The sequence below is a fragment of the Ranitomeya imitator genome, chromosome 3 (assembly GCF_032444005.1).
Source record: "Ranitomeya imitator isolate aRanImi1 chromosome 3, aRanImi1.pri, whole genome shotgun sequence".
Lineage (NCBI taxonomy): Eukaryota > Metazoa > Chordata > Amphibia > Anura > Dendrobatidae > Ranitomeya > Ranitomeya imitator.
Genome location: NC_091284.1, coordinates 761046280 through 761070739, shown reverse-complemented (window position 1 = coordinate 761070739; position 24460 = coordinate 761046280). Strand labels below are relative to the sequence as shown.

At 44.8% G+C, this 24460-nt stretch overlaps 1 protein-coding gene across 1 annotated transcript in view; it reads left to right on the top strand.

Annotated features, from left to right (window-relative positions):
* LOC138671096 (cilia- and flagella-associated protein 337-like) overlaps positions 1–24460 on the top strand; it is a 262921-nt gene that overhangs the window by 85840 nt on the left and 152621 nt on the right. Inside the window, exon 11 of the mRNA XM_069759005.1 lies at positions 15956–16076. Coding sequence (XP_069615106.1) covers positions 15956–16076 — 121 coding nt within the window. The remainder of the gene's footprint in view (positions 1–15955; positions 16077–24460) is intronic.

Here is a 24460-nt window from a genome sequence, read left to right as displayed (position 1 = left end):
GAAACTCCAGTATTTGGTCAAGTGGAAGGGTTATGGTCAGGAGGATAATTCTTGGGTGGTTGCCTCGGATGTTCATGCTGATGATTTGGTTCGCGCTTTTCATAGGGCTCATCCTGGTCGCCCTGGTGGTTTTCGTGAGGGTTCGGTGACCCCTCCTCAAGGGGGGGGTACTGTTGTGAGTTCTGTTTTTGGGCTCCCTCTGGTGGTTACTGATGGTACTGGGTGACTTGTCTTTCCTGGGTTTCTGGGTTCCACCTGTTCCTTCAGCATATGGGAGTTTCCTATTTAACCTGGCTTTGCTGGCATTTCCTCGCCGGTTATCAATGTATCCAGTGTGCCTTGTTACCTCTGCTCCCTGCTCCTAGAACCTTCTGGACAAGCTAAGTTTGGATTTTCCTGTTTTGTGTTTTGCTTAATTTGGTTTTTAGTCCAGCCTGCAGATATGTGATTCTCTGCTGCTGGTTGCTCTAGTGGGCTGAAATTGCTTTTCATGTACCATGAGTTGGCACATGAGTTCAAGTAATTTCAGGATGGTTTTTTGAAGGGTTTTTCGCTGACCGCGCAGTTCACTTTTGTATCCTCTGCTATCTAGCTTTAGTGGGCCTCATTTTGCTGAAACTGTTTTCATACTACGTATGTGCTTTCCTCTCATTTCACCGTCATTATATGTGGGGGGCTGCTATTTGCTGTGGGGTATTTCTCTGGAGGCAAGAGAGGTCTGTGTTTCTTCTGATAGGGGAAGTTAGATCTTCGGCTGGAGCGAGACGTCTAGGATCATCGTAGGCACGTTCCCCGGCTACTTTTATTTGTGTGTTAGGTTCAGGGTCACGGTCAGCTCAGGTTCCATCGCCCTAGAGCTTGTTTGTATCTGTGCTTGTCCTTTTTGTGATCCCCTGCCATTGGGATCATGACAGGTAACCCAGTCATCCTGATCAGCAGAAATAAAACACCTCAAATAAGTTTCCAAGGTCTGATTAGTTCGCTCCGTCTGGCCATTCGTCTGAGGGTGGAATGCAGACGAAAAGGACAAATCAATGCCCATCTTAGCACAGAACGTCCGCCAAAATCTAGACACAAACTGGGATCCCCTGTCAGAAACGATGTTCTCCGGAATCCCATGCAAACGAACCACGTTCTGGAAAAACAGAGGGACCAACTCAGAGGAGGAAGGCAACTTAGGCAAGGGTACAAGATGAACCATTTTAGAAAAGCGGTCACACACAACCCAGATGACGGACATTTTTTGAGAGACAGGGAGATCCGAAATAAAGTCCATGGAAATGTGCGTCCAAGGCCTCTTCGGGATAGGCAAAGGTGACCTCAATCCACTGGCTCGAGAACAGCAAGGCTTAGCCCGAGCACAAACCTCACAAGACTGCACAAAAGAACGCACATCCCTCGACAAGGAAGGCCACCAAAAAGACCTGGCCACCAAGTCTCTAGTACCAAATATTCCAGGATGACCTGCCAACGCAGAAGAATGGACCTCGGAGATGACTCTACTGGTCCAACTATCCGGAACAAACAGTCTCTCAGGCGGACAACGATCAGGTTTACCCGCCTGAAACTCCTGCAAAGCACGTCGCAAGTCTGGGAAGACGGCCGACAAAATCACCCCATCCCTAAGGATACCAGTGGGCTCAGAATTTCCAGGGGAGTCAGGCACAAAACTCCTAGAAAGAGCATCCGCCTTCACATTCTTTGAACCTGGCAGGTATGAAACCACAAAATTGAAACGAGAGAAAAACAGTGACCAACGAGCCTGTCTAGGATTCAGGCGCCTGGCAGACTCAAGGTAAATCAGATTTTTGTGATCAGTCAAGACCACCACACGATGTCTAGCACCCTCCAGCCAATGACGCCACTCCTCAAATGCCCACTTCATGGCCAAAAGTTCCCGATTACCCACATCATAATTCCGCTCAGCGGGCGAAAATTTTCTAGAAAAGAACGCACATGGCTTCATCACCGAGCAATCGGAGCTTCTCTGTGACAAAACCGCCCCCGCTCCAATCTCGGAAGCATCAACCTCAACTTGGAAAGGAAGCGAAACATCAGGCTGACGCAACACAGGAGCAGAAGAAAACCGGCGTTTAAGTTCCCGAAAGGCCTCCACAGCCGCAGGAGACCAATCAGCAACATCAGCACCCTTCTTAGTCAAATCCGTCAAAGGCTTAACAACACTAGAAAAATTAGTTATAAAACGACGATAGAAATTAGCAAAGCCTAAGAACTTCTGCAGACTCTTAAGAGATGCAGGCTGCGTCCAGTCACAAATAGCCCGAACCTTGACGGGATCCATCTCAATAGTAGAAGGGGAAAAAATATACCCCAAGAAAGAAATCTTCTGGACTCCAAAGAGACACTTTGAGCCCTTTACAAACAAGGAATTAGCCCGCAGGACCTGAAACACCTTCCTGACCTGCTGAACATGAGACTCCCAGTCATCAGAAAAAACCAAAATATCATCCAAATACACAATCATAAATTTATCCAGATATTCACGGAAAATATCGTGCATAAAGGACTGGAAGACTGAAGGAGCATTAGAAAGTCCGAAAGGCATCACCAAATACTCAAAATGGCCCTCAGGCGTATTAAATGCGGTTTTCCACTCATCACCTTGCTTTATTCGTATAAGATTATACGCACCCCAAAGATCAATCTTAGTGAACCATTTAGCCCCCTTAATGCGAGCAAACAAATCAGTCAACAAAGGCAAAGGATACTGATATTTTACGGTAATCTTATTCAAAAGACGATAATCTATACAAGGCCTCAAGGACCCATCTTTTTTGGCCACGAAAAAAAAACCTGCTCCCAAAGGGGACGAAGATGGACGGATATGTCCCTTTTCCAAGGACTCCTTAACATAATCCCGCATAGCAGTATGCTCTGGCACTGACAGATTGAACAAACGACCTTTAGGAAATTTACTACCAGGAACTAAATCTATAGCACAATCGCAATCCCTGTGAGGAGGAAGCGAACTGAGCTTAGGCTCCTCAAAAACATCCCGATAATCAGACAAAAATACAGGAACCTCAGAAGGAGTAGATGAAGCGATAGAAATCGGAGGTGCATCATCATGAACCCCCTGACATCCCCAGCTTAACACAGACATTGTTTTCCAGTCAAGGACTGGATTGTTGTGAGTTCTGTTTTTGGGCTCCCTCTGGTGGTTACTGATGGTACTGGGTGATTTGTGTTCTGCTGTCTCTGGTGTCCACCTGTTCTATTAGGATTTGGGAGTTTCCTATTTAACCGGGCTTTCTTGTCATTTCCCCGCCGGCTATCAAGGTTATCAGAGTGTTTTGTTACCTCAGCTTCTGGCTTCAGTAATCTTCAGGACAAGCTAAGTTTTTGTTTTTCTTGTTCCACGTTTTGCTTTATTTTTGTCTTGTCCAGCTTGCATATAATTGTTTCTTTGCTGCTGGTTGCTCTAGTGGGCTGTAATTGCTCCTCATGTTCCATGAGTTGGAACATGAGTTCAAGTAATTACAGGATGGTTTTTTGAAGGGTTTTTTGCTGACCGCGCAGTTTACTTTTGTATCCTCTGCTATCTAGTTTTAGCGGGCCTCATTTTGCTGAATCTGTTTTCATACTGTGTATGTGCCTTCCTCTCATTTCACCGTCATTATATGTGGGGGCTGCTATTTCTGTGGGGTATTTCTCTGGAGGCAAGAGAGGTCTGTGTTTCTTCTAATAGGGGAAGTTAGATCTTCGGCTGGTGCGAGACGTCTAGGATCAACGTAGGCACGTTCCCCGGCTATTGTTATTTGTGTGTTCAGGTTTAGGGTCGCGGTCAGCTCAGGTTCCATCACCCTAGAGCTCGTTGGTGCTTGTCCTTTTGTGATTCCCTGCCATTGGAATCATGACAGTATAGCCGGCCAAAAATGTTTGGGCTGAAGTAGGAGGAAAAGTAGTCTGAGGAAGTTTTTTTTTTTTTTTTTTTTTTCTCCTCTGAGGTTGCTGCCTAGCCCTAATTGCAGCCTGGCTGATTTTTTTTTTTTTTTCCTCCTCTTAATCCTTGAATGGCTCTGACCTTAGCTGTTTGTCATGGACGTCCAGAGTTTAGCTTCCAGCTTGAATAATCTTGCTGCTAAGGTTCAAAATATACAAGATTTTGTTGTACATGCTCCTATGTCTGAACCTAGAATTCCTATTCCAGAGTTCTTTGCTGGAGATAGATCTAGTTTTCTGAATTTTAGGAACAATTGCAAGCTGTTCCTTTCTTTGAAATCTCGCTCTTCTGGAGACCCTGCTCAGCAGGTTAAGATTATTATATCTTTCCTGCGGGGTGACCCTCAGAATTGGGCATTTGCATTGGCACCAGGGGATCATGCGTTGCTTAATGTGGATGCGTTTTTTCTGGCATTGGGTTTGCTCTATGAGGAACCTAACCAAGAGATTCAGGCTGAAAAAGCTTTATTAGCTCTCTCTCAGGGGCAAGATGAAGCAGAAATATATTGTCAAAAATTTCGGAAATGGTCAGTGCTTACTCAGTGGAATGAGTGCGCCCTGGCTGCAAAGTTCAGAGATGGCCTTTCTGAGGCCATTAAAGATGTTATGGTGGGGTTCCCTGCGCCTACGGGTCTGAATGAGTCTATGACTATGGCTATTCAGATTGATCGGCGTTTACGGGAGCGCAAACCTGTGCACCATTTGGCGGTGTCTTCTGAACAGGCACTTGAGACAATGCAATGTGATAGAGTTCTGTCTAGAAGTGAACGGCAAAACTATAGGCGGAAAAATGGGTTGTGCTTTTATTGTGGTGATTCAGCTCATGTTATATCAGCATGCTCTAAACGCACAAAAAAGGTTGATAAGTCTGTTGCCATTAGTACGTTACAGTCTAAGTTCATTCTGTCTGTGACTCTGATTTGCTCATTATCATCCATTTCCGTCGATGCCTATGTAGATTCAGGCGCTGCCCTGAGTCTTATGGATTGGTCATTTGCCAAGCGATGTGGGTTTAGTCTTGAGCCTCTGGAAGTCCCTATTCCTTTGAAGGGAATTGACTCTACACCTTTAGCTATGAATAAACCTCAGTACTGGACACAAGTGACCATGCGTATGACTCCCGTTCATCAGGAGGTGATTCGCTTCCTGGTATTGTATAATTTACATGATGTTCTAGTACTTGGTCTGCCATGGTTACAAACTCATAATCCAGTCCTTGACTGGAAAACAATGTCTGTGTTAAGCTGGGGATGTCAGGGGGTTCATGATGATGCACCTCCGATTTCTATCGCTTCATCTACTCCTTCTGAGGTTCCTGTATTTTTGTCGGATTATCGGGATGTTTTTGAGGAGCCTAAGCTCAGTTCGCTTCCCCCTCACAGGGATTGCTATTGTGCTATAGATTTAATTCCTGGTAGTAAATTTCCTAAAGGTCGTTTGTTCAATCTGTCAGTGCCAGAGCATACTGCTATGCGGGATTATGTTAAGGAGTCCTTGGAAAAGGGACATATCCGTCCATCTTCGTCCCCTTTGGGAGCAGGTTTTTTTTTCGTGGCCAAGAAAGATGGGTCCTTGAGGCCTTGTATAGATTATCGTCTTTTGAATAAGATTACCGTAAAATATCAGTATCCTTTGCCTTTGTTGACTGATTTGTTTGCTCGCATTAAGGGGGCTAAATGGTTCACTAAGATTGATCTCCGGGGTGCGTATAATCTTATACGAATAAAGCAAGGTGATGAGTGGAAAACCGCATTTAATACGCCTGAGGGCCATTTTGAGTATTTGGTAATGCCTTTCGGACTTTCTAATGCTCCTTCAGTCTTCCAGTCCTTTATGCACGATATTTTCCGTGAATATCTGGATAAATTTATGATTGTGTATTTGGATGATATTTTGGTTTTTTCTGATGACTGGGAGTCTCATGTTCAGCAGGTCAGGAAGGTGTTTCAGGTCCTGCGGGCTAATTCCTTGTTTGTAAAGGGCTCAAAGTGTCTCTTTGGAGTCCAGAAGATTTCTTTCTTGGGGTATATTTTTTCCCCTTCTACTATTGAGATGGATTCCGTCAAGGTTCGGGCAATTTGTGACTGGACGCAGCCTGCATCTCTTAAGAGTTTGCAGAAGTTCTTGGGCTTTGCTAATTTCTATCGTCGTTTTATAACTAATTTTTCTAGTGTTGTTAAGCCTTTGACGGATTTGACTAAGAAGGGTGCTGATGTTGCTGATTGGTCTCCTGCGGCTGTGGAGGCCTTTCGGGAACTTAAACGCCGGTTTTCTTCTGCTCCTGTGTTGCGTCAGCCTGATGTTTCGCTTCCTTTCCAAGTTGAGGTTGATGCTTCCGAGATTGGAGCGGGGGCGGTTTTGTCACAGAGAAGCTCCGATTGCTCGGTGATGAAGCCATGTGCGTTCTTTTCTAGAAGATTTTCGCCCGCTGAGCGGAATTATGATGTGGGTAATCGGGAACTTTTGGCCATGAAGTGGGCATTTGAGGAGTGGCGTCATTGGCTGGAGGGTGCTAGACATCGTGTGGTGGTCTTGACTGATCACAAAAATCTGATTTACCTTGAGTCTGCCAGGCGTCTGAATCCTAGACAGGCTCGTTGGTCACTGTTTTTCTCTCGTTTCAATTTTGTGGTTTCATACCTGCCAGGTTCAAAGAATGTGAAGGCGGATGCTCTTTCTAGGAGTTTTGTGCCTGACTCCCCTGGAAATTCTGAGCCCACTGGTATCCTTAGGGATGGGGTGATTTTGTCGGCCGTCTTCCCAGACTTGCGACGTGCTTTGCAGGAGTTTCAGGCGGGTAAACCTGATCGTTGTCCGCCTGAGAGACTGTTTGTTCCGGATAGTTGGACCAGTAGAGTCATCTCCGAGGTCCATTCTTCTGCGTTGGCAGGTCATCCTGGAATATTTGGTACTAGAGACTTGGTGGCCAGTTCTTTTTGGTGGCCTTCCTTGTCGAGGGATGTACGTTCTTTTGTGCAGTCTTGTGAGGTTTGTGCTCGGGCTAAGCCTTGCTGTTCTCGAGCCAGTGGATTGTTGTCACCTTTGCCTATCCCGAAGAGGCCTTGGACGCACATTTCCATGGACTTTATTTCGGATCTCCCTGTCTCTCAAAAAATGTCCGTCATCTGGGTTGTGTGTGACCGCTTTTCTAAAATGGTTCATCTTGTACCCTTGCCTAAGTTACCTTCCTCCTCTGAGTTGGTCCCTCTGTTTTTCCAGAACGTGGTTCGTTTGCATGGGATTCCGGAGAACATCGTTTCTGACAGGGGATCCCAGTTTGTGTCTAGATTTTGGCGGACGTTCTGTGCTAAGATGGGCATTGATTTGTCCTTTTCGTCTGCATTCCACCCTCAGACGAATGGCCAGACGGAGCGAACTAATCAGACCTTGGAAACTTATTTGAGGTGTTTTGTTTCTGCTGATCAGGATGACTGGGTTACCTTTTTGCCGCTGGCCGAGTTTGCCCTTAATAATCGGGCTAGTTCTGCTACCTTGGTTTCTCCTTTCTTTTGTAATTCGGGGTTTCATCCTCGTTTTTCCTCTGGTCAGGTGGAGCCTTCTGATTGTCCTGGAGTGGACATGGTGGTGGATAGGTTGCATCAGATTTGGAGTCATGTGGTGGACAATTTGAAGTTGTCCCAGGAGAAGGCTCGGCAGTTTGCTAATCGCCGTCGCCGCGTGGGTCCTCAACTTTGTGTTGGGGACTTGGTGTGGTTGTCTTCTTGTTTTGTTCCTATGAAGGTCTCTTCTCCTAAGTTCAAGCCTCGGTTCATCGGTCCTTATAGGATCTTGGAAATTCTTAACCCTGTGTCGTTTCGTTTGGATCTCCCGGCATCGTTTGCTATTCATAATGTGTTCCATCGGTCGTTGTTGCGGAGGTATGAGGTACCTGTTGTTCCTTCGCTTGAGCCTCCTGCTCCGGTGCTGGTGGAGGGAGAATTGGAGTATGTTGTGGAGAAGATCTTGGATTCTCGTGTTTCCAGACGGAAACTCCAATATTTGGTCAAGTGGAAGGGTTATGGTCAGGAGGATAATTCTTGGGTGGTTGCCTCTGATGTTCATGCTGATGATTTGGTCCGCGCTTTTCATAGGGCTCATCCTGGTCGCCCTGGTGGTTCTCGTGAGGGTTCGGTGACCCCTCCTCAAGGGGGGGGTACTGTTGTGAGTTCTGTTTTTGGGCTCCCTCTGGTGGTTACTGATGGTACTGGGTGATTTGTGTTCTGCTGTCTCTGGTGTCCACCTGTTCTATTAGGATTTGGGAGTTTCCTATTTAACCGGGCTTTCTTGTCATTTCCCCGCCGGCTATCAAGGTTATCAGAGTGTTTTGTTACCTCAGCTTCTGGCTTCAGTAATCTTCAGGACTAGCTAAGTTTTTGTTTTTCTTGTTCCACGTTTTGCTTTATTTTTGTCTTGTCCAGCTTGCATATAATTGTTTCTTTGCTGCTGGTTGCTCTAGTGGGCTGTAATTGCTCCTCATGTTCCATGAGTTGGAACATGAGTTCAAGTAATTACAGGATGGTTTTTTGAAGGGTTTTTTGCTGACCGCGCAGTTTACTTTTGTATCCTCTGCTATCTAGTTTTAGCGGGCCTCATTTTGCTGAATCTGTTTTCATACTGTGTATGTGCCTTCCTCTCATTTCACCGTCATTATATGTGGGGGCTGCTATTTCTGTGGGGTATTTCTCTGGAGGCAAGAGAGGTCTGTGTTTCTTCTAATAGGGGAAGTTAGATCTTCGGCTGGTGCGAGACGTCTAGGATCAACGTAGGCACGTTCCCCGGCTATTGTTATTTGTGTGTTCAGGTTTAGGGTCGCGGTCAGCTCAGGTTCCATCACCCTAGAGCTCGTTGGTGCTTGTCCTTTTGTGATTCCCTGCCATTGGAATCATGACACTGGATTATGAGTTTGTAACCATGGCAGACCAAGTACTAGAACATCATGTAAATTATACAATACCAGGAAGCGAATCACCTCCTGATGAACGGGAGTCATACGCATGGTCACTTGTGTCCAGTACTGAGGTTTATTCATAGCTAAAGGTGTAGAGTCAATTCCCTTCAAAGGAATAGGGACTTCAAGAGGCTCAAGACTAAACCCACATCGCTTGGCAAATGACCAATCCATAAGACTCAGGGCAGCGCCTGAATCTACATAGGCATCGACGGAAATGGATGATAATGAGCAAATCAGAGTCACAGACAGAATGAACTTAGACTGTAACGTACTAATGGCAACAGACTTATCAACCTTTTTTGTGCGTTTAGAGCATGCTGATATAACATGAGCTGAATCATCACAATAAAAGCACAACCCATTTTTCCGCCTATAGTTTTGCCGTTCACTTCTAGACTGAACTCTATCACATTGCATTGTCTCAAGTGCCTGTTCAGAAGACACCGCCAAATGGTGCACAGGTTTGCGCTCCCGTAAACGCCGATCAATCTGAATAGCCATAGTCATAGACTCATTCAGACCCGTAGGCGCAGGGAACCCCACCATAACATCTTTAATGGCCTCAGAAAGGCCATCTCTGAACTTTGCAGCCAGGGCGCACTCATTCCACTGAGTAAGCACTGACCATTTCCGAAATTTTTGACAATATATTTCTGCTTCATCTTGCCCCTGAGAGAGAGCTAATAAAGCTTTTTCAGCCTGAATCTCCTGGTTAGGTTCCTCATAGAGCAAACCCAATGCCAGAAAAAACGCATCCACATTAAGCAACGCAGGATCCCCTGGTGCCAATGCAAATGCCCAATTTTGAGGGTCACCCCGCAGGAAAGATATAATAATCTTAACCTGCTGAGCAGGGTCTCCAGAAGAGCGAGATTTCAAAGAAAGGAACAGCTTGCAATTGTTCCTAAAATTCAGAAAACTAGATCTATCTCCAGCAAAGAACTCTGGAATAGGAATTCTAGGTTCAGACATAGGAGCATGTACAACAAAATCTTGTATATTTTGAACCTTAGCAGCAAGATTATTCAAGCTGGAAGCTAAACTCTGGACGTCCATGATAAACAGCTAAGGTCAGAGCCATTCAAGGATTAAGAGGAGGAAAAAAAAAAAAAAAACAGCCTGGCTGCAATTAAGGCTAGGCAGCAACCTCAGAGGAGAGAAAAAAAAAAAAAAAACTTCCTCAGACTACTGATGGTGATGGAACCTGAGCTGACCGCGACCCTAAACCTGAACACACAAATAACAATAGCCGGGGAACGTGCCTACGTTGATCCTAGACGTCTCGCACCAGTCGAAGATCTAACTTCCCCTATTAGAAGAAACACAGACCTCTCTTGCCTCCAGAGAAATACCCCACAGAAATAGCAGCCCCCCACATATAATGACGGTGAAATGAGAGGAAGGCACATACACAGTATGAAAACAGATTCAGCAAAATGAGGCCCGCTAAAACTAGATAGCAGAGGATACAAAAGTAAACTGCGCGGTCAGCAAAAAACCCTTCAAAAAACCATCCTGTAATTACTTGAACTCATGTTCCAACTCATGGAACATGAGGAGCAATTACAGCCCACTAAAGCAACCAGCAGCAAAGAGACAATTATATGCAAGCTGGACAAGACAAAAATAAAGCAAAACGTGGAACAAGAAAATCAAAACTTAGCTTGTCCTGAAGATTACTGAAGCCAGAAGCTGAGGTAACAAAACACTCTGATAACCTTGATAGCCGGCGGGGAAATGACAAGAAAGCCCGGTTAAATAGGAAACTCCCAAATCCTAATAGAACAGGTGGACACCAGAGACAGCAGAACACAAATCACCCAGTACCATCAGTAACCACCAGAGGGAGCCCAAAAACAGAACTCACAACAAGAGCCCAGGTGGAGCTGAATTTCTCTAGGATTTTCAGGTTGTCCTGGAGGCCTTTCTCGGTTGGTGACAGCAGCAGCAGGTCATCTGCGTACAGCAGGAATTTCACCTGAGCGTCGTGGAGGGTGAGACCTGGTGCTGAGGAGGATTCCAGGGCGGTAGCCAGCTCGTTGATGTAGATGTTGAAGAGCGTTGGACTTAGGCTGCAGCCTTGTCTGACTCCGCGGCTCTGCTGGAAATAAGCCGTTCTTTTGCCGTTCACACTCACGCTGCAGCGGTTCTTGGAGTAGGAGCTTTTGATGACATCGTAGGTCTTTCCTCCTATTCCACTCTCCAGCAGTTTCAGGAATAAGCCCGGGTGCCACACTGAATCAAAGGCCTTTTTAATGTCCACAAAGCAGGCGTATATCTTCCCATTCTTTGTATTGTAGACGTGTCTATGAATGAGGCTGTGCAGAGTATAGATGTGGTTAGTGGTGCGGTGGTTCGGCATGAACCCTGCTTAGCTCTTGCTGAGGACGTTGTGCTCGGTGAGGAAGGTGAGGATCCTCTTGTTCAGGATACTGTTGAACAGTTTTCCCAGGTTGCTGCTGACACATATGCCTCTGTAGTTGGCTGGGTCATACCTGTCCCCACTCTTGTGGATGGGTGTGATGAGGCCTTGGTTCCAGGTACGAGGGAAGTAGCCGGCACTCAGTACAATATTGAAGAGTTTAACCATTGCAGCCTGTATTTCTGGTGGGCTGTACTTCAGCATTTCTGGTAGGATTCCATCCAGGCCGCCGGCTTTTCTACATCTTATGGAGGAGAGTCTCTCGGTTACTTCCTGTAGTGTTATAGGTGTATCCACCGGGTTTTGGAAGTTTTTGATTTTTTCCTCCATTGCTTTTAGTTTCGCCATTATGTTTTCCTGTTCTTGGCTTAGTCCTTCCTTTGGAATGTCTTTATAGAGGTCTCTGAAGTATTGGAGCCAGAGGTTGCCATTTTGGATATGGTTGTTGTTTTTCTTGTCTTTGGTGCCCATGTGGTTCCATAGTTCCCAGAAGGAGTTGTCTTGGAGGGCGTCTTGGAGTTGATTAAGCTTGGTAGAGATGTAACTCTGCTTCTTCCTCCTGAGGATGGTTTTGTACTGCTTTTGTATGGAGTCATAGGCTTCCCTCAGACCCAGGTGGTTGGGGTCTCTGTGTTTCTTGTTGGAGGCTGTTCTCAGGGTCTTCCTTACAGCTTTACATTCTCTGTCAAACCAGCCATTGACCTGTGTTTCTTTTGGTCTCTTGTAGTCGACTTTTTTAAGGTCGGACAGTCTGGCCATTGCGTAGAATATATTGTTGAGGTCCTTTGCGGCTTGGCTCACTCCCTCTGGGTTTGGCATGTACTCGAGGTTGTAGAAGTGGTGGAGCATCCGCTGTACTTCAGGTCTGCTGGAAGCTTCTTTATACTTTAGTGCCGACATTTTGGACCATTTATAGGATGGAGGCCGGGTGAAGAGGCCGCTCTGCTGTGGCTTCTGAGTGGATGGTTTCTCTGTAGATGTCATGTACAGAAGAAGTTGGCTGTGGTCTGACAGGTGCGTTTGTGGGGTGACTATGAAGGCGCTGACATCTGCCAGGTTCAGGTCTGTAATGGCGTAATCAACTACACTCCTCCCTACATGGGAGTTTAGTGTATACAGTACCTTCCTAAGGAGTCACCCTTGCTTCGTCCACTAAGGATATGAAGTCCTAAACTTTTACATACGTTCAGGAGCTTTCTGCCACTTTTGTTGACTGTACTGTCATAGCTGTTTCTCTCAGTGTGTACAGGGTCTTGGCCGTCATTCTCTGCTCCAAGTATGTAGATGTTTCCATCCGTGGTCAGGAAGTCTCTCTCTCTCCCTGTTCTTGCATTGAGGTCTCCAAAGATGAGAACTTTGCCCAGGGCCTGATAATGAGCGGCTTCTCTTTGTAAGATCTCGAAGCAGTCTGGATTGAAGTAGGGGGACTCTGGCGGTGGTATATAGGTGGCACAGAGGTGGACATCAGACTGACAGGTGAGGATGGAGCTGCTGATTCTGATCCATATGTGGCTGCCTCCTTTCTTCACCGGTTTGATGTACTGGTGGAGCTCTTCTTTATACCAGATCGCTACTCCTCCTGAGCCCCGGCCCTGTTTGATGTTTTTATTTTTCTGGGCATAGACCGAGAATTCCTTGTATCCAATAGGCACCAGGGATTCGTTTTCGGCTCTGGTCCATGTTTCCAGGAGGATCTGATTGTCTATATTTTTCATACTTTGTATAAAATCAGGGTCCTTTGTTTTAGATCCAAAGATTGAGGCGTTGAGACCCTGGATATTCCAGCTGCTGATTGTAAGTGAAGACATTCTTCTGTGTGGTTTGTGTGTATATACCTTGTAATGAGTATGGCTGTGTGGGACAAACTGGATTTCTGACAGTTTTATAGAAGTGCTTGGTTCCATCCAGTCACATTATTATTCTGCACAGCTCCTTGAGCAGGTTCTTTATCTCACCCCTATCTCTGCTCTGCATGTGTCTGTGTGGGCTCGGTGGTCTCCTCCGTGGAAGTCTCCACCTCTGATGGTCTGACACTGGGTGAAGAGCTTTGTTTCCAGCTTCAGGATGTAGCTTTGGGGTTTTCTGCTTTTTCGTTCTCGGGGGTCTTTTAGTGTGATTATGGCGACTGTTGAATCCAGGCCCGGGGTCTCTGTTTAGCACGATGTCCTTCAGCTCTTTGGCCAGGAGGCTGACCCCTTGTTTGTTGAGGTGTTTATCATCGTGCAGGTGACTGTTGTTTATGGAGAAGTGTTGTGCCAGGGTCACGTTTGGCACAGTCTTGATCTTTTCAGTCAGTTCTGCATTGATGGCTTGGGTGGTTGGGCTGGGTATGTTCTTTCTTGGAAGCAGCGATGACAGAATGATTTTACTGTCCGGGAATGTTAGTTTTGCCATCTTTACCAGGTTGATTAGTTGTTCTGCGATCTGCTGGTCTGGCAGATTGTTTGTACCCGTGTGTATAATAATGTGCTTTGGGTTGGTAAACCGTGGTTTACTGATGACCTCTGTCACCTGTTCAATACTTGCACAGCGGATTGTACGGACTTGTTTTCCTGGGAATAGCCGCTGTGTATTTAGGTACTTCCCATTTGAATCCATTATTAGGACAATATCAGGACTTTGTGATGTCTTGGGTGGGCTACGGTGCTGCTGACGGGGGTCTGTGGTGCTGGCTTTGCTGGTGGCTGGTTCTCTTCTCTCTTCCATCTCTCTGGTTTCAGGATTTGAGTCCATTATTAGGACAGTATCAGGACTTTGCGATGTCTTGGGTGGGCTACAGTGCTGCTGACGGGGGTCTGTGGTGCTGACTTTGCTGGTCGCTGGTTCTATTCTCTCTTCCATCATATTGTTGGTTATTATATTAATGCTGTTTGGTGTCTCTACATTCTGGTCAGTGGTGGCCATGTTGTCTGCTCTCTGGCTTGTGCCCATTGCCCCCTGCTGGTTCAGATGTCCAGGGCTATGGGCTTTTAATTCAGTAATCTCCTTTCGGAGTTGATCATTGTCTTTTTTCAGCTTCCCCATTTTCTGTAGTGCTGCCTTGTGTTGACATTTCAGTTCACACATTTCGGCCCTTATTTTCTGTATGGCTGTGTCATTTGTTGCTTGGTAATTTGCATTCCTTTGTGAGTTTCTTTCACATTCTAATTTCAGTTGGACCAAGTCACTTTCTAGTTGAGATAAGAAGTCTCTGATGTTATCAGGCGAGAGGTGTGAAGTGTCGGGGGTTAGGCAGCTCTGTCTGGGGATCTCTATGTGAGCATTAGAGGTAGCTGCTGGGGCTTGTAGTCCTTTATAGGTTTGTGCCTGCTCTTTGATATCAGAAAAACAATTTTCAAATTGCTGCAGAATCTCCTCATTCCCCTGCGCCATGACTGTGCCATTGTTGTATAGGATTATGGTGAGCACATTGGTGTCATCATCTGCTTGGCTGGTAATTTTAATCCGCTGGCCATTATTAACGTTGGATTTAGATACATGTTTATATCGATTGCACAGTGCAGTGTGCCAGGCTGAGGGTTGGTCTGTATAGAATAATAAATTGTTTTTTCTTTTTCGTTTTTCCTTTGTGAAATCTGCATAAAGAGTCTCTGGATTCTCTCTAATGTAGTCCTTCTTGGGTTTATTGCCCCCCTGTGTTATCTCCTGATCTGGCCCCCAGCATTCCTGTGTCTCTGGCTCTAGGCTTTGTTCATTTACTTGTTCTAAATTTGTGTTTTCCATTTTGTAGTTATATGTTAATTATAATCCTTGTTTCTATGAAGGTTAATTTGTAGCAAGTCTATAGGTTGTGTTGTACTTAAAGAATTCTCCTACCTTCTATAGGTCCAGGTATCAGGATGTCAGATGTATGGTGCCGGCTGTTTCCAGTCTGTGTCCTCCAGGAGATTCTTGTTTTGTCCTTTAAATCCTCCAATTCTTCCTTTTTTCATGAAATGTAAAGTCCAGTTCAGTCCAGATCACTTTTATGTTCCACGGAGTTGAGTTTTTCCAGGTTTTGTCTTACAGTTGCCTCATTACAAGGTATAAAGTGATGGAAATTCAGGAGCTCATGTTCAGTGCTTCTTACTCCTAGGAATGGTGGGCGGGTATTATCCCGATGCATGTTTCCCATATTGCTTCATCATGGAGTACTGTAGCAGTGACCACTACCTCTGTACAGTATGTACTGCACACTTACCAATTGCTACTAGTGTAGGCTGTTTTGAGCAAGGAAACCTGATGAGTGACAGTTTCCAAGCATGATCTTTGATTGGCTGATTTCTGGGATCTCTATCAATCTTTAGAATGAAGGAGCTGCAGCACTAATTGAGTGTTACCTTCTCTCTTTTGCCTGCACAGAGGCCCCACACAGTCCAGGGTGCAGCACCAAAGCACCATTGGGTCAATTCTACAGTTCCCTGTACAACTGGGTGAAGTGTGGTATCACTGTGCAGGGAAAACTTAGGAAGGGTTTGAGTTCTAGGTTAACAAGTAACCATCCTTGTTACATTGGTTTCCTATAAAGATTGATTCAGTCAATGAATCCTTGTATAGTCCAGCTATCGCTAGCTTCATTGCTTTTGAAGATGATATCTTATATAGTCTTGTGATGTAACCATGAAAAATTTTATTTTTAGAATGTGGAAAAAAATGCCTCGACCAGATAACATAATGCCAACTATTGTCCTTGAAAATGCTATCCTGTCTCCTCATGTAAAGTTAATCCGCTGGCAGGTGCATGGAGATTGGGTGACACAGGTAAGTGCAAAAGTATCTTTATGCATGGATAAAGCAAAGAACATACATAGAAATTGTGGGGTCTCATAACAGAAGTTCTAATTTCTCCCCTACAAAAAAATAAATATTCAGCGGGGTCACAGAAGAGCATGTCCCATAACTTTGCAGCCTTTACAAAGCAATTTTGCCCCATTGATGCCCGTTTAGTGTTTCCACGCACTAAGGTACCCATTTCATGGACCCCATTAAGTAGTACACACTCCTCAAAGTTTGATACCCACACAGTGACCCCAGCATAGACTGATGGCCCTCATAGTCCCCCACACACAGTAAAATGGCCTTGATACAGCCCTCACAAAATATGATGGTCTCCGCTCCATACAGTATTGTGGCACTCCATACAGAAGATTCCAAGGTAGTTGGGGATCCAGCACACGTGAGTAGATAAAAATCAATGTTTATTCCAAAATTGTTAAAAACATCTTAATCAGTGTATATTCCATAAAAAGATTAGACAAAAGGTCTATGCTATAGAAAATATTATGATTCATAACACAGCTCCAGTGAAGGCCCCTTCCACTCCCTCCCCCCCCCCCCAGTAGGAAACAGACCTGACATTTGAAACCTCTTTTAGTAGAAGAATTACACAGTTTAACTTATGGAAAGTAAGGAAATTACATATAACTGAGAAGTGACTAATATAATTAAAACATCTTTTGGAGCCCAGACCCCTTGGTGTGGACAGGTCATTAAGACTTGCCTATTTGTTGGAAATGGACATGAAGTTTGATTTAGGGAGGGGTACTTAGCTCTGCTACAGGATGTGCTATGATGAAAGAGCTTCACTAGATTGTGATTCCCAAGATCGGACATATCCTGGACATTGGAAATATCTTACATTTTCAAAAACTGAAGCAACATCCCATAACTAACCCTGTTGTGAGTCATGAAAGGGAGCTGTGTGGGTGTAACTTATGTTCAGATAAAAGGACAAGGCAAATTATGATCTGGGATCCTGCAGAGAGATACATATCAGAGTACGCATGATTCCAGTTCACTGGACATTTCCAATCAAATTGCTCCTCTTCGTTAGCTGAGCCATCTCTGTGGCCAGCGTAGGAAGTTTCTTTTATTTTATCCTTTTATTTCATGTAATTGTATATGCTGTAATTCTTTTGTCCCTTTTCTAAAATCTTTTGTATATTCTTTTTAAACACTGCCTATCATTCTGGTTTAAAAATAATATGTAATAGTTATGTTCCTTTTGTTCTGTAAACTGTTGTGAATTCTGTGGCAGAGCTCCCTCCTGTGGTCACAAGTGGTACTTCGGCTGATTCTCTCTATGAGCTTCCGTTGGTGGAGGAAAGTGGTACTGCGGCTTCTGAGTTTCCTTCCTCAGGTGATGTGGTGAAGTCGTTAGGTGCTGCTCTATTTAACTCCACCTAGTGCTTTGATCCTGGCCTCCAGTCAATGTTCTAGTATTGGACTAGCTTCCTCCTGGATCGTTCCTGTGGCCTGCTGCTCTGCATAGCTAAGTTGCTCTTGTGTTATTTTTGTTTGCTGTTTTTTCTGTCCAGCTTGTTTATTTGGTTTTTCTTGCTTGCTGAAGCTCTGGGACGCAGAGGGTGTACCTCCGTGCCGTTAGTCGGTACGGAGGGTCTTTTTGCCCCCTTTGCGTGGTTGTTTGTAGGGTTTTGTGTTGACCGCAAAGTTACCTTTCCTATCCTCGCTCTGTTCAGAAAGTCGGGCCTCACTTTGCTAAATCTATTTCATCTCTACGTTTGTCTTTTCATCTTAACTCACAGTCATTATATGTGGGGGGCTGCCTTTTCCTTTGGGGTATTTCTCTGAGGCAAGGTAGGCTTATTTTCTATCTTCAGGCTAGCTAGTTTCTCAGGCTGTGCCGAGTTGCATAGGGAGCGTTAGGCGCAATCCACGGCTGCCTCTAGTGTGGTTGGAGAGGATTAGGGATTGCGGTCAGCAGAGTTCCCACGTCTCAGAGCTCGTTCTATGTTTTTGGGTTATTGTCAGGTCACTGTATGTGCTCTGACTTCTATGTCCATTGTGGTACTGAATTACCAAATCATAACAGTAAACTACACTCCTGAAAGTCATACCCTACCAGAAATCAGGCGTCTGATCTGCCTATAAACCATTGATGTTGGCAGTGAGCAGTTCTTGGATTATAGTGCAGTGAACAGTGACTGTTCTGGGGTATATTCACTGCTCAAAAAAATAAAGGGAACACTTAAACAACACGATGTAACTCCAAGTCAATCACACTTCTGTGAAATCAATCTGTCCAGCTATGAAGCAACATAGATTGTGTATCAATTTCTCCTGCTGTTGTGCAAATGGCATAGACAATGGTAGAAATGATAGGACATTAGCAAAACAACTCTTACAAAAAAGTGGTTTTGAAGGGGGTGATGACAGACCATTTGTTTGTTCTCATCCTTTTTGGCTGTTGTTTTGGTCACTTTTGCATTTTGTCATTGCTTTTACCCCTAGAGGTACTGTACAGTAGCATGGGGCGGTGTCTACAACCCACAGAAGATGCCCAGGTTGTGCAGCTCATCCACGATGGCACATCAATGCAAGCTGTGGCAAGAAGGGTAGCTGTGTCTATCAGCACAGTGTCCAGAGCATGGAACAGATACCAGGAGACAGGCCAGTACACCCGAAAATGTGGAGGGGGTGATAGGAGAGCAATAACTCAGCAGCAAGACTGCTACTTCCTCCTTTGCTCAGGGAGGAACAGTAGGAGCACTGCCAGAGCCCTTGACCTCCAGCAGGCCACTAACATCCATAGGTCTGCTCAAACTGTCAGAAACAGACTCCATGAGGGTGGTATGAGGGCCTGATGTCCACAAGTGGGTATTGTGTTTACAGCCCAACACCGTACAGGGCAATTGGCATTTGCCAGAGAACCTCAAGATTAGCAGATTTGAAATTGGCGCCCTGCGCTCTTCACAGATGAGAGCAGGTTCACGCTGAGCACATGTGACAGGCGTAACAAAGTCTTGAGACACCGTGGAAATGGTTCTGCTGCCTGCAACATCCTCCGCCATGACATACATTGGAATCAAAGGTGTATATACCATATACTTACTGCTAGTTCTCCAATAATCAGCCTTTTAATGGTAACAGCCACAGCCTCATCCGTTTATCGTCGGTCAATCATGTAATTGTCCTGACGATAGACGAACAGCAGAGGACTGTTTGTGACAAAAAGGTAACAGCAGGATGTTCCAGCGTGGCGCCCCTCCCTGTGGTCTCTGACAACTGGTGGCAGCGGAGGGATCTGCATTGTCTCTCCAGTGTATCCTTGACAGTCTATAAGACATGGAAGTTATTACACGTTTCGAACTTTTAAACTTCCTGGTTCATGGTCATAAGAATAATAATATAATAATAATATAATGGCCCCCACATAGCCCTCCAAAAAGTATAAATGGCCCTCACGTACTTCTCCAAACAGTATAATTGCCCCCGCACAGCCCTGCAAACAGTATGATTGGCTTCTACACAGCCCTTCAAATATCATAATAGCCCCCACACAGCCCCCCAAACAATATATTGGCCCCACACAGCCCTCCAAACAATATATTGGCCCCACACAGCCCTCCAAATAATATAATGGCCCTCACACAGTCCTCCAAATAGTTTGATGGCCCCCATATTGCCATCCAAATAGTATTATGGCCACCCAGGTAGCTCTTCAAATAATATGATAGCCCACACAGTACTCATAGATTTAAAAAAAGGAATACTCACCTCTCCCTATTACCTCTCTGCTACGGTCTCTGCAACGTGTGGTCTTAAGCTCTACAGTGCTCAGCATAGCGGTTGCAATATAGTAACATCATCGCGTACGCTCCGCTGAACTGTATCACGCACAGGGAGAATGGGGGAATTGGGAACTGACAATTCCCTGTTCCATCATTCCTTGCAGGATGCACATACAATGGAAAGTGTGATGCTGACTGGTGGGGCCCAGTGCAGACAATAGGCCCCACAACTGCTACTATTAGAAGTACGCCACTCTAAAAAGGTAAACAATCTTAGCTGGCCATTGATAAGTTTGTGAATAAATACTGTACATCACTTAGATATATATGATCCAAAAATATATTATTCAAAGTACAGCTATCTTTCAATATCTTGAATTCCAAAAAAGTCTCTAAAATCTCATTATGATCATTAACGCCTTGTGTTCTCCTACAGCCATTCATCTCTTGTCTGTAGAATATGTTCTGTAGTTACACCCTATTGCTGAGGCTGCCAGTGCTGGCCCTACACAGATGGTCATCTTCTGGCCTATCACATCATATGTACTGTATATGTATTGATATTGCACAGAAAGATAGAAGAAAAGCCAGTAAGGCCGGCGGCACACACAACGTCTAAAAAATCGGTCCGTTTTATACGGACGAGAATCGCACAAATGTTTCCTAAACACTGATCCGTCTGTAATCCGATTGTAATGCGAGGATGCGATTTCCTCGCATGTGAGCGTCCGTTCGAAATCCGTTTGACATCCGTCTGGCGATATTTTGTCGGCGGCTTGCAAAATGGACAAATAACGGTTTTTAGGCCTGTAATAAATTAAAAACAGCAGCCAGACACCTATTTATTGTGAGGCTACCAACTTTACCCAACATTTGTTGCTTGTTTTGTGTTAGTTGTGCTTTGTGACAAACATGACAGATAGACTGGCATTGAACCACCACTGAGCGTGTGCTTTTCAATTGTGTTTTCTTCAGATGTTTTTGAGAGGCATACCCTGTGATTGTGGATCCGCGAAGGAGGAGCAAGAATGTTGGTCCATCCACTTTTGAGGCAAAGGCTAACTAAAAGGACATTTCCCCCATCTAGAATCATGTCTGCGTAGCCATCCTGACAATTATTTGCCATATTCTTGGATGGGCCTTGTTTTTTTTTATTTTTTGGTGATATTGGGCACCCTGAGGTCACGTTTCCGGACACCAGAATGCACAAACCTATTTCTTGAGAGGAGCGGCTTATCATTACGTTATTGTATGTCTAAACAATGATATGTTGCTGTTCCTAGAATCAGCATAGTTACTTCCCTGCCCTAGGACCCACCCTCCCCATCGTCCCCTTGATGACTTAAAGTACGTGATGAGTTAACAACTTATTTAGTGTCACCTCAGGGTGCTTCTCCCTGTCAAGAGGATGCATTATCTATGTAGTGTTGTTAGATTTTCCTAGCATAAACTCTCTTCATTTCCCGATTTTGGGTATGTTCTTTTGTTCTATTCTATTTGTTCTATTGTTTTCCTGTTATATTTAGCTAACAAATTACGTAACATGTCCTAACATTAACAAGGAGTCATTGTGCTTAAACATGGAACTTTTTATTTTTTGTTTTGTATGAAAATTAGAAAACCATATTTCAAACATATGGTATAATGTTATCCTCACATATCAATGTCCAAATATAAAACCAAACATAAAATTTTTGAATAAAAAAATAGAAGGCACTCACTGTTTCACAAAATCAAAACTACAAATGATGGTAGGTCGGGGGTGGAGAAGGCGGTGGTCCAGATTGGGTTGCTTGCCTAGGTTGCTGGCCAACATCAGTGTCAGCATGTGTGGTGGCAGACAGACCTGGATTCTGTTGGAACCTTCCAGGATCCAGTTGTGGGTTTTGGTATTGTAAATTTTTTAAATGTTGAGGGTTGTCCTGAGTGTAGGGCTGACCAAACTGACTATATCCCCCAATATGGCCATGTCGCCCATACCCATGTTGTGGCCAGCCAACAACATTGGGTATGTTCAAGTGGCCATATTGGGCATGTGCACTATGGCCCATATATTGGCCTTGATGAGGCACATTTGTGAGTGGTGCTAGCTGTGGCGGAGGTGTAGGCATCCGTGCTTGAGTAGGAGGAGGAGCTTGTGGAGGATGAGAGGCTGATTCACCTTGCACTTGATGGCTTACATGTGACTCTATTGGATTATCATTTGTAAGCTGCCACCTTTCTAAAAAAGCAAAAACAGGCCTGGGATTATTGGGTGGGGTACTGGCATCTAGGACTATTTGTATAGCCCCTCTTGTACGCAACCGGAACTCACGGGGAATAGCCCTGAGATACTGTGCCAGACTGCATCCATATGCCTCCTCCCCATCATCACGAGTCACTGATGACAAGTAATCCAAAACACCTCTGTCCACCTGAGTCCTTGTGACAGACCCTGCTCCTTCTCTTCTTCGCCGGGCTCGCCGTGGGATGCCAGAAGCCTGGGGAGAGGCAGCCAGAGGCATGGTGGGGCTGCTACTGATGGCCTGTTCATCGGGATGTGCAGCCTGGCTTTCTGATTCCGGTGGTGGTAGTGGTGGTGGTGGTGCTGATTGGGTGCTTCTGGAAAGTGATGAGGAAGGACCAGCCTGTTCATCATCATCACCCACTGGATCAATTTGCACCTCTGATTCGGTACCCGTCTCCCTCTCTGTCAGGTTTGACTCAGTGCTATATTTAGAAATTAAATCATATAAATTAAATAAATTCAATCACCAAAATAAAACAAAAACATAATAATAAAATTCACTTACGGTCTCAGATCCATCACCGGAGCTAGGAAATTCAGCCTGTCAAAGTAGAGGTATTTCCTCTTGGTAGTTCCATCCGCACCACTCCGGCTCCGCAGCTGTCTCTCCCTCCTATATGAATCCCTACAGCTACGCCAACGCCTTGTCACATCATTCACTGAAATGTAACACAAAACACAAGTTTTGAAAACACAAATATGGTATGTTCAGACCATAAAAAAATTGACTTGGAAAACAAGAACAAGCAATTAATTAATTGATTAAACCACCAAAAAAAGAAAGGGTGGAAAAGGACCTTCATCAGAACATACTTGAAAAGGAAAGTAACTACAATGATGATTTTTTGATTCACCTATATACTGGCTAAGATAGGGGCAAAACATCAACAAGAAATGGTAAAATTTGTGATTGAAAAATGTGGTGATTAATGCATAGCCAAGTAATGGGGACAACATACATTGCGGCCCAAAATTTAAAGGGTAAACATTCACACATAACAATGTGCCGTAATACTTTGAAAAAGCTGGTTATCTGACAAGGAGGACACTTTTGCTAAATTCCCCCCCCCCCCCCCCTCAAACTACAAAAATGCACATTTTACTGTGTTGACAAAACCCCCAAAAAAATACATTAGTGTACTTACTAATTCTCTCCTGGTCCTCCCGAGATCTGTCTGCATAATCTGGGAACATTTGGCAACATATTCTTCTCCACGCTGCCTCCTTGCATGCCCGGTCGGCATAGTGGGCATCTCTCTGGTCCCATAGTTCTGGTCTCTCTTGGACCAGAACTATGAGCATCTCGACGTTAATTAGCGTCGACATGCTTGTAGGAATCCGTGGAGGCGTTGTTCCTGGTTTTTTTAACTCTCCCAGTGTAATTAGCATGCCAAAACTTCCTGGCAATGCCTGATGCAATTTCCTGTCACCTGGCGAAGTCTGGCGATTTAATCGCAAGTCACACTTGTGGTCCGTTTGTAATCCGATTTTTCATCGCATCCATAGACTTGCATTGGCGAGTCCGATCCGATAATCGGTGACAATCGCAGCATGCTGCGATTGTCTCGGACCGAGGAAAACGGGTGTCAAAAAGTCGGCTGCTGGGAGCGGCCCCATATGTTAACATTGGTCCGAGTGCAATGCGATGTTTTATCGCATTGCACTCGGCCGTTTTAAACGCCAGTGTGACGCCGGCCTAATTCTTCTGCCGGCTTCTGTAAAATCACTGCAGGAGCCGACAGGATAGAAGAGATGGATTACATACAGTAAGTACATATAGAATAGGTAGCTATATAGATGTCAGTGACAAATACAATTAGTACAGTGTGTGTGCAAATTACTGGACATGTATTTAATTAATAAAAGATTCTTTTACGTAAAAAAATGGTGTGGGCTCCTTTGCAATTTTCAAAACCAGCAGAGGGAAAGCCAGCAACTGGGGGCAGATGTTTATGGTCTGGGGAGGGGGTAATACCCATGGAGCTTCCCAGGCTATTAATATAAGCTCACAGCTGTATACTTAACCTTTACTGGCTATTAAAATAGGGGAACCCAAAAAATGATGTGGGGTCCCCCTATAATTAATAACTAGCAAAGGCTATCCTCTTTCCTCTTAATTTTTATATAGCGCTAACATATTACGCAGCGCTTTACATTTTTGCACACATTATCATCACTGTCCCCAATGGAGCTCACAATCTAAATTCCCTATCAGTATGTCTTTGGAATGTGGGAGGAAACCGGAGTGCCCGGAGGAAACCCACGCAAACACGGAGAGAACATACAAACTCTTTGCAGATGTTGTCCCTGGTGGGGTTTGAACCCAG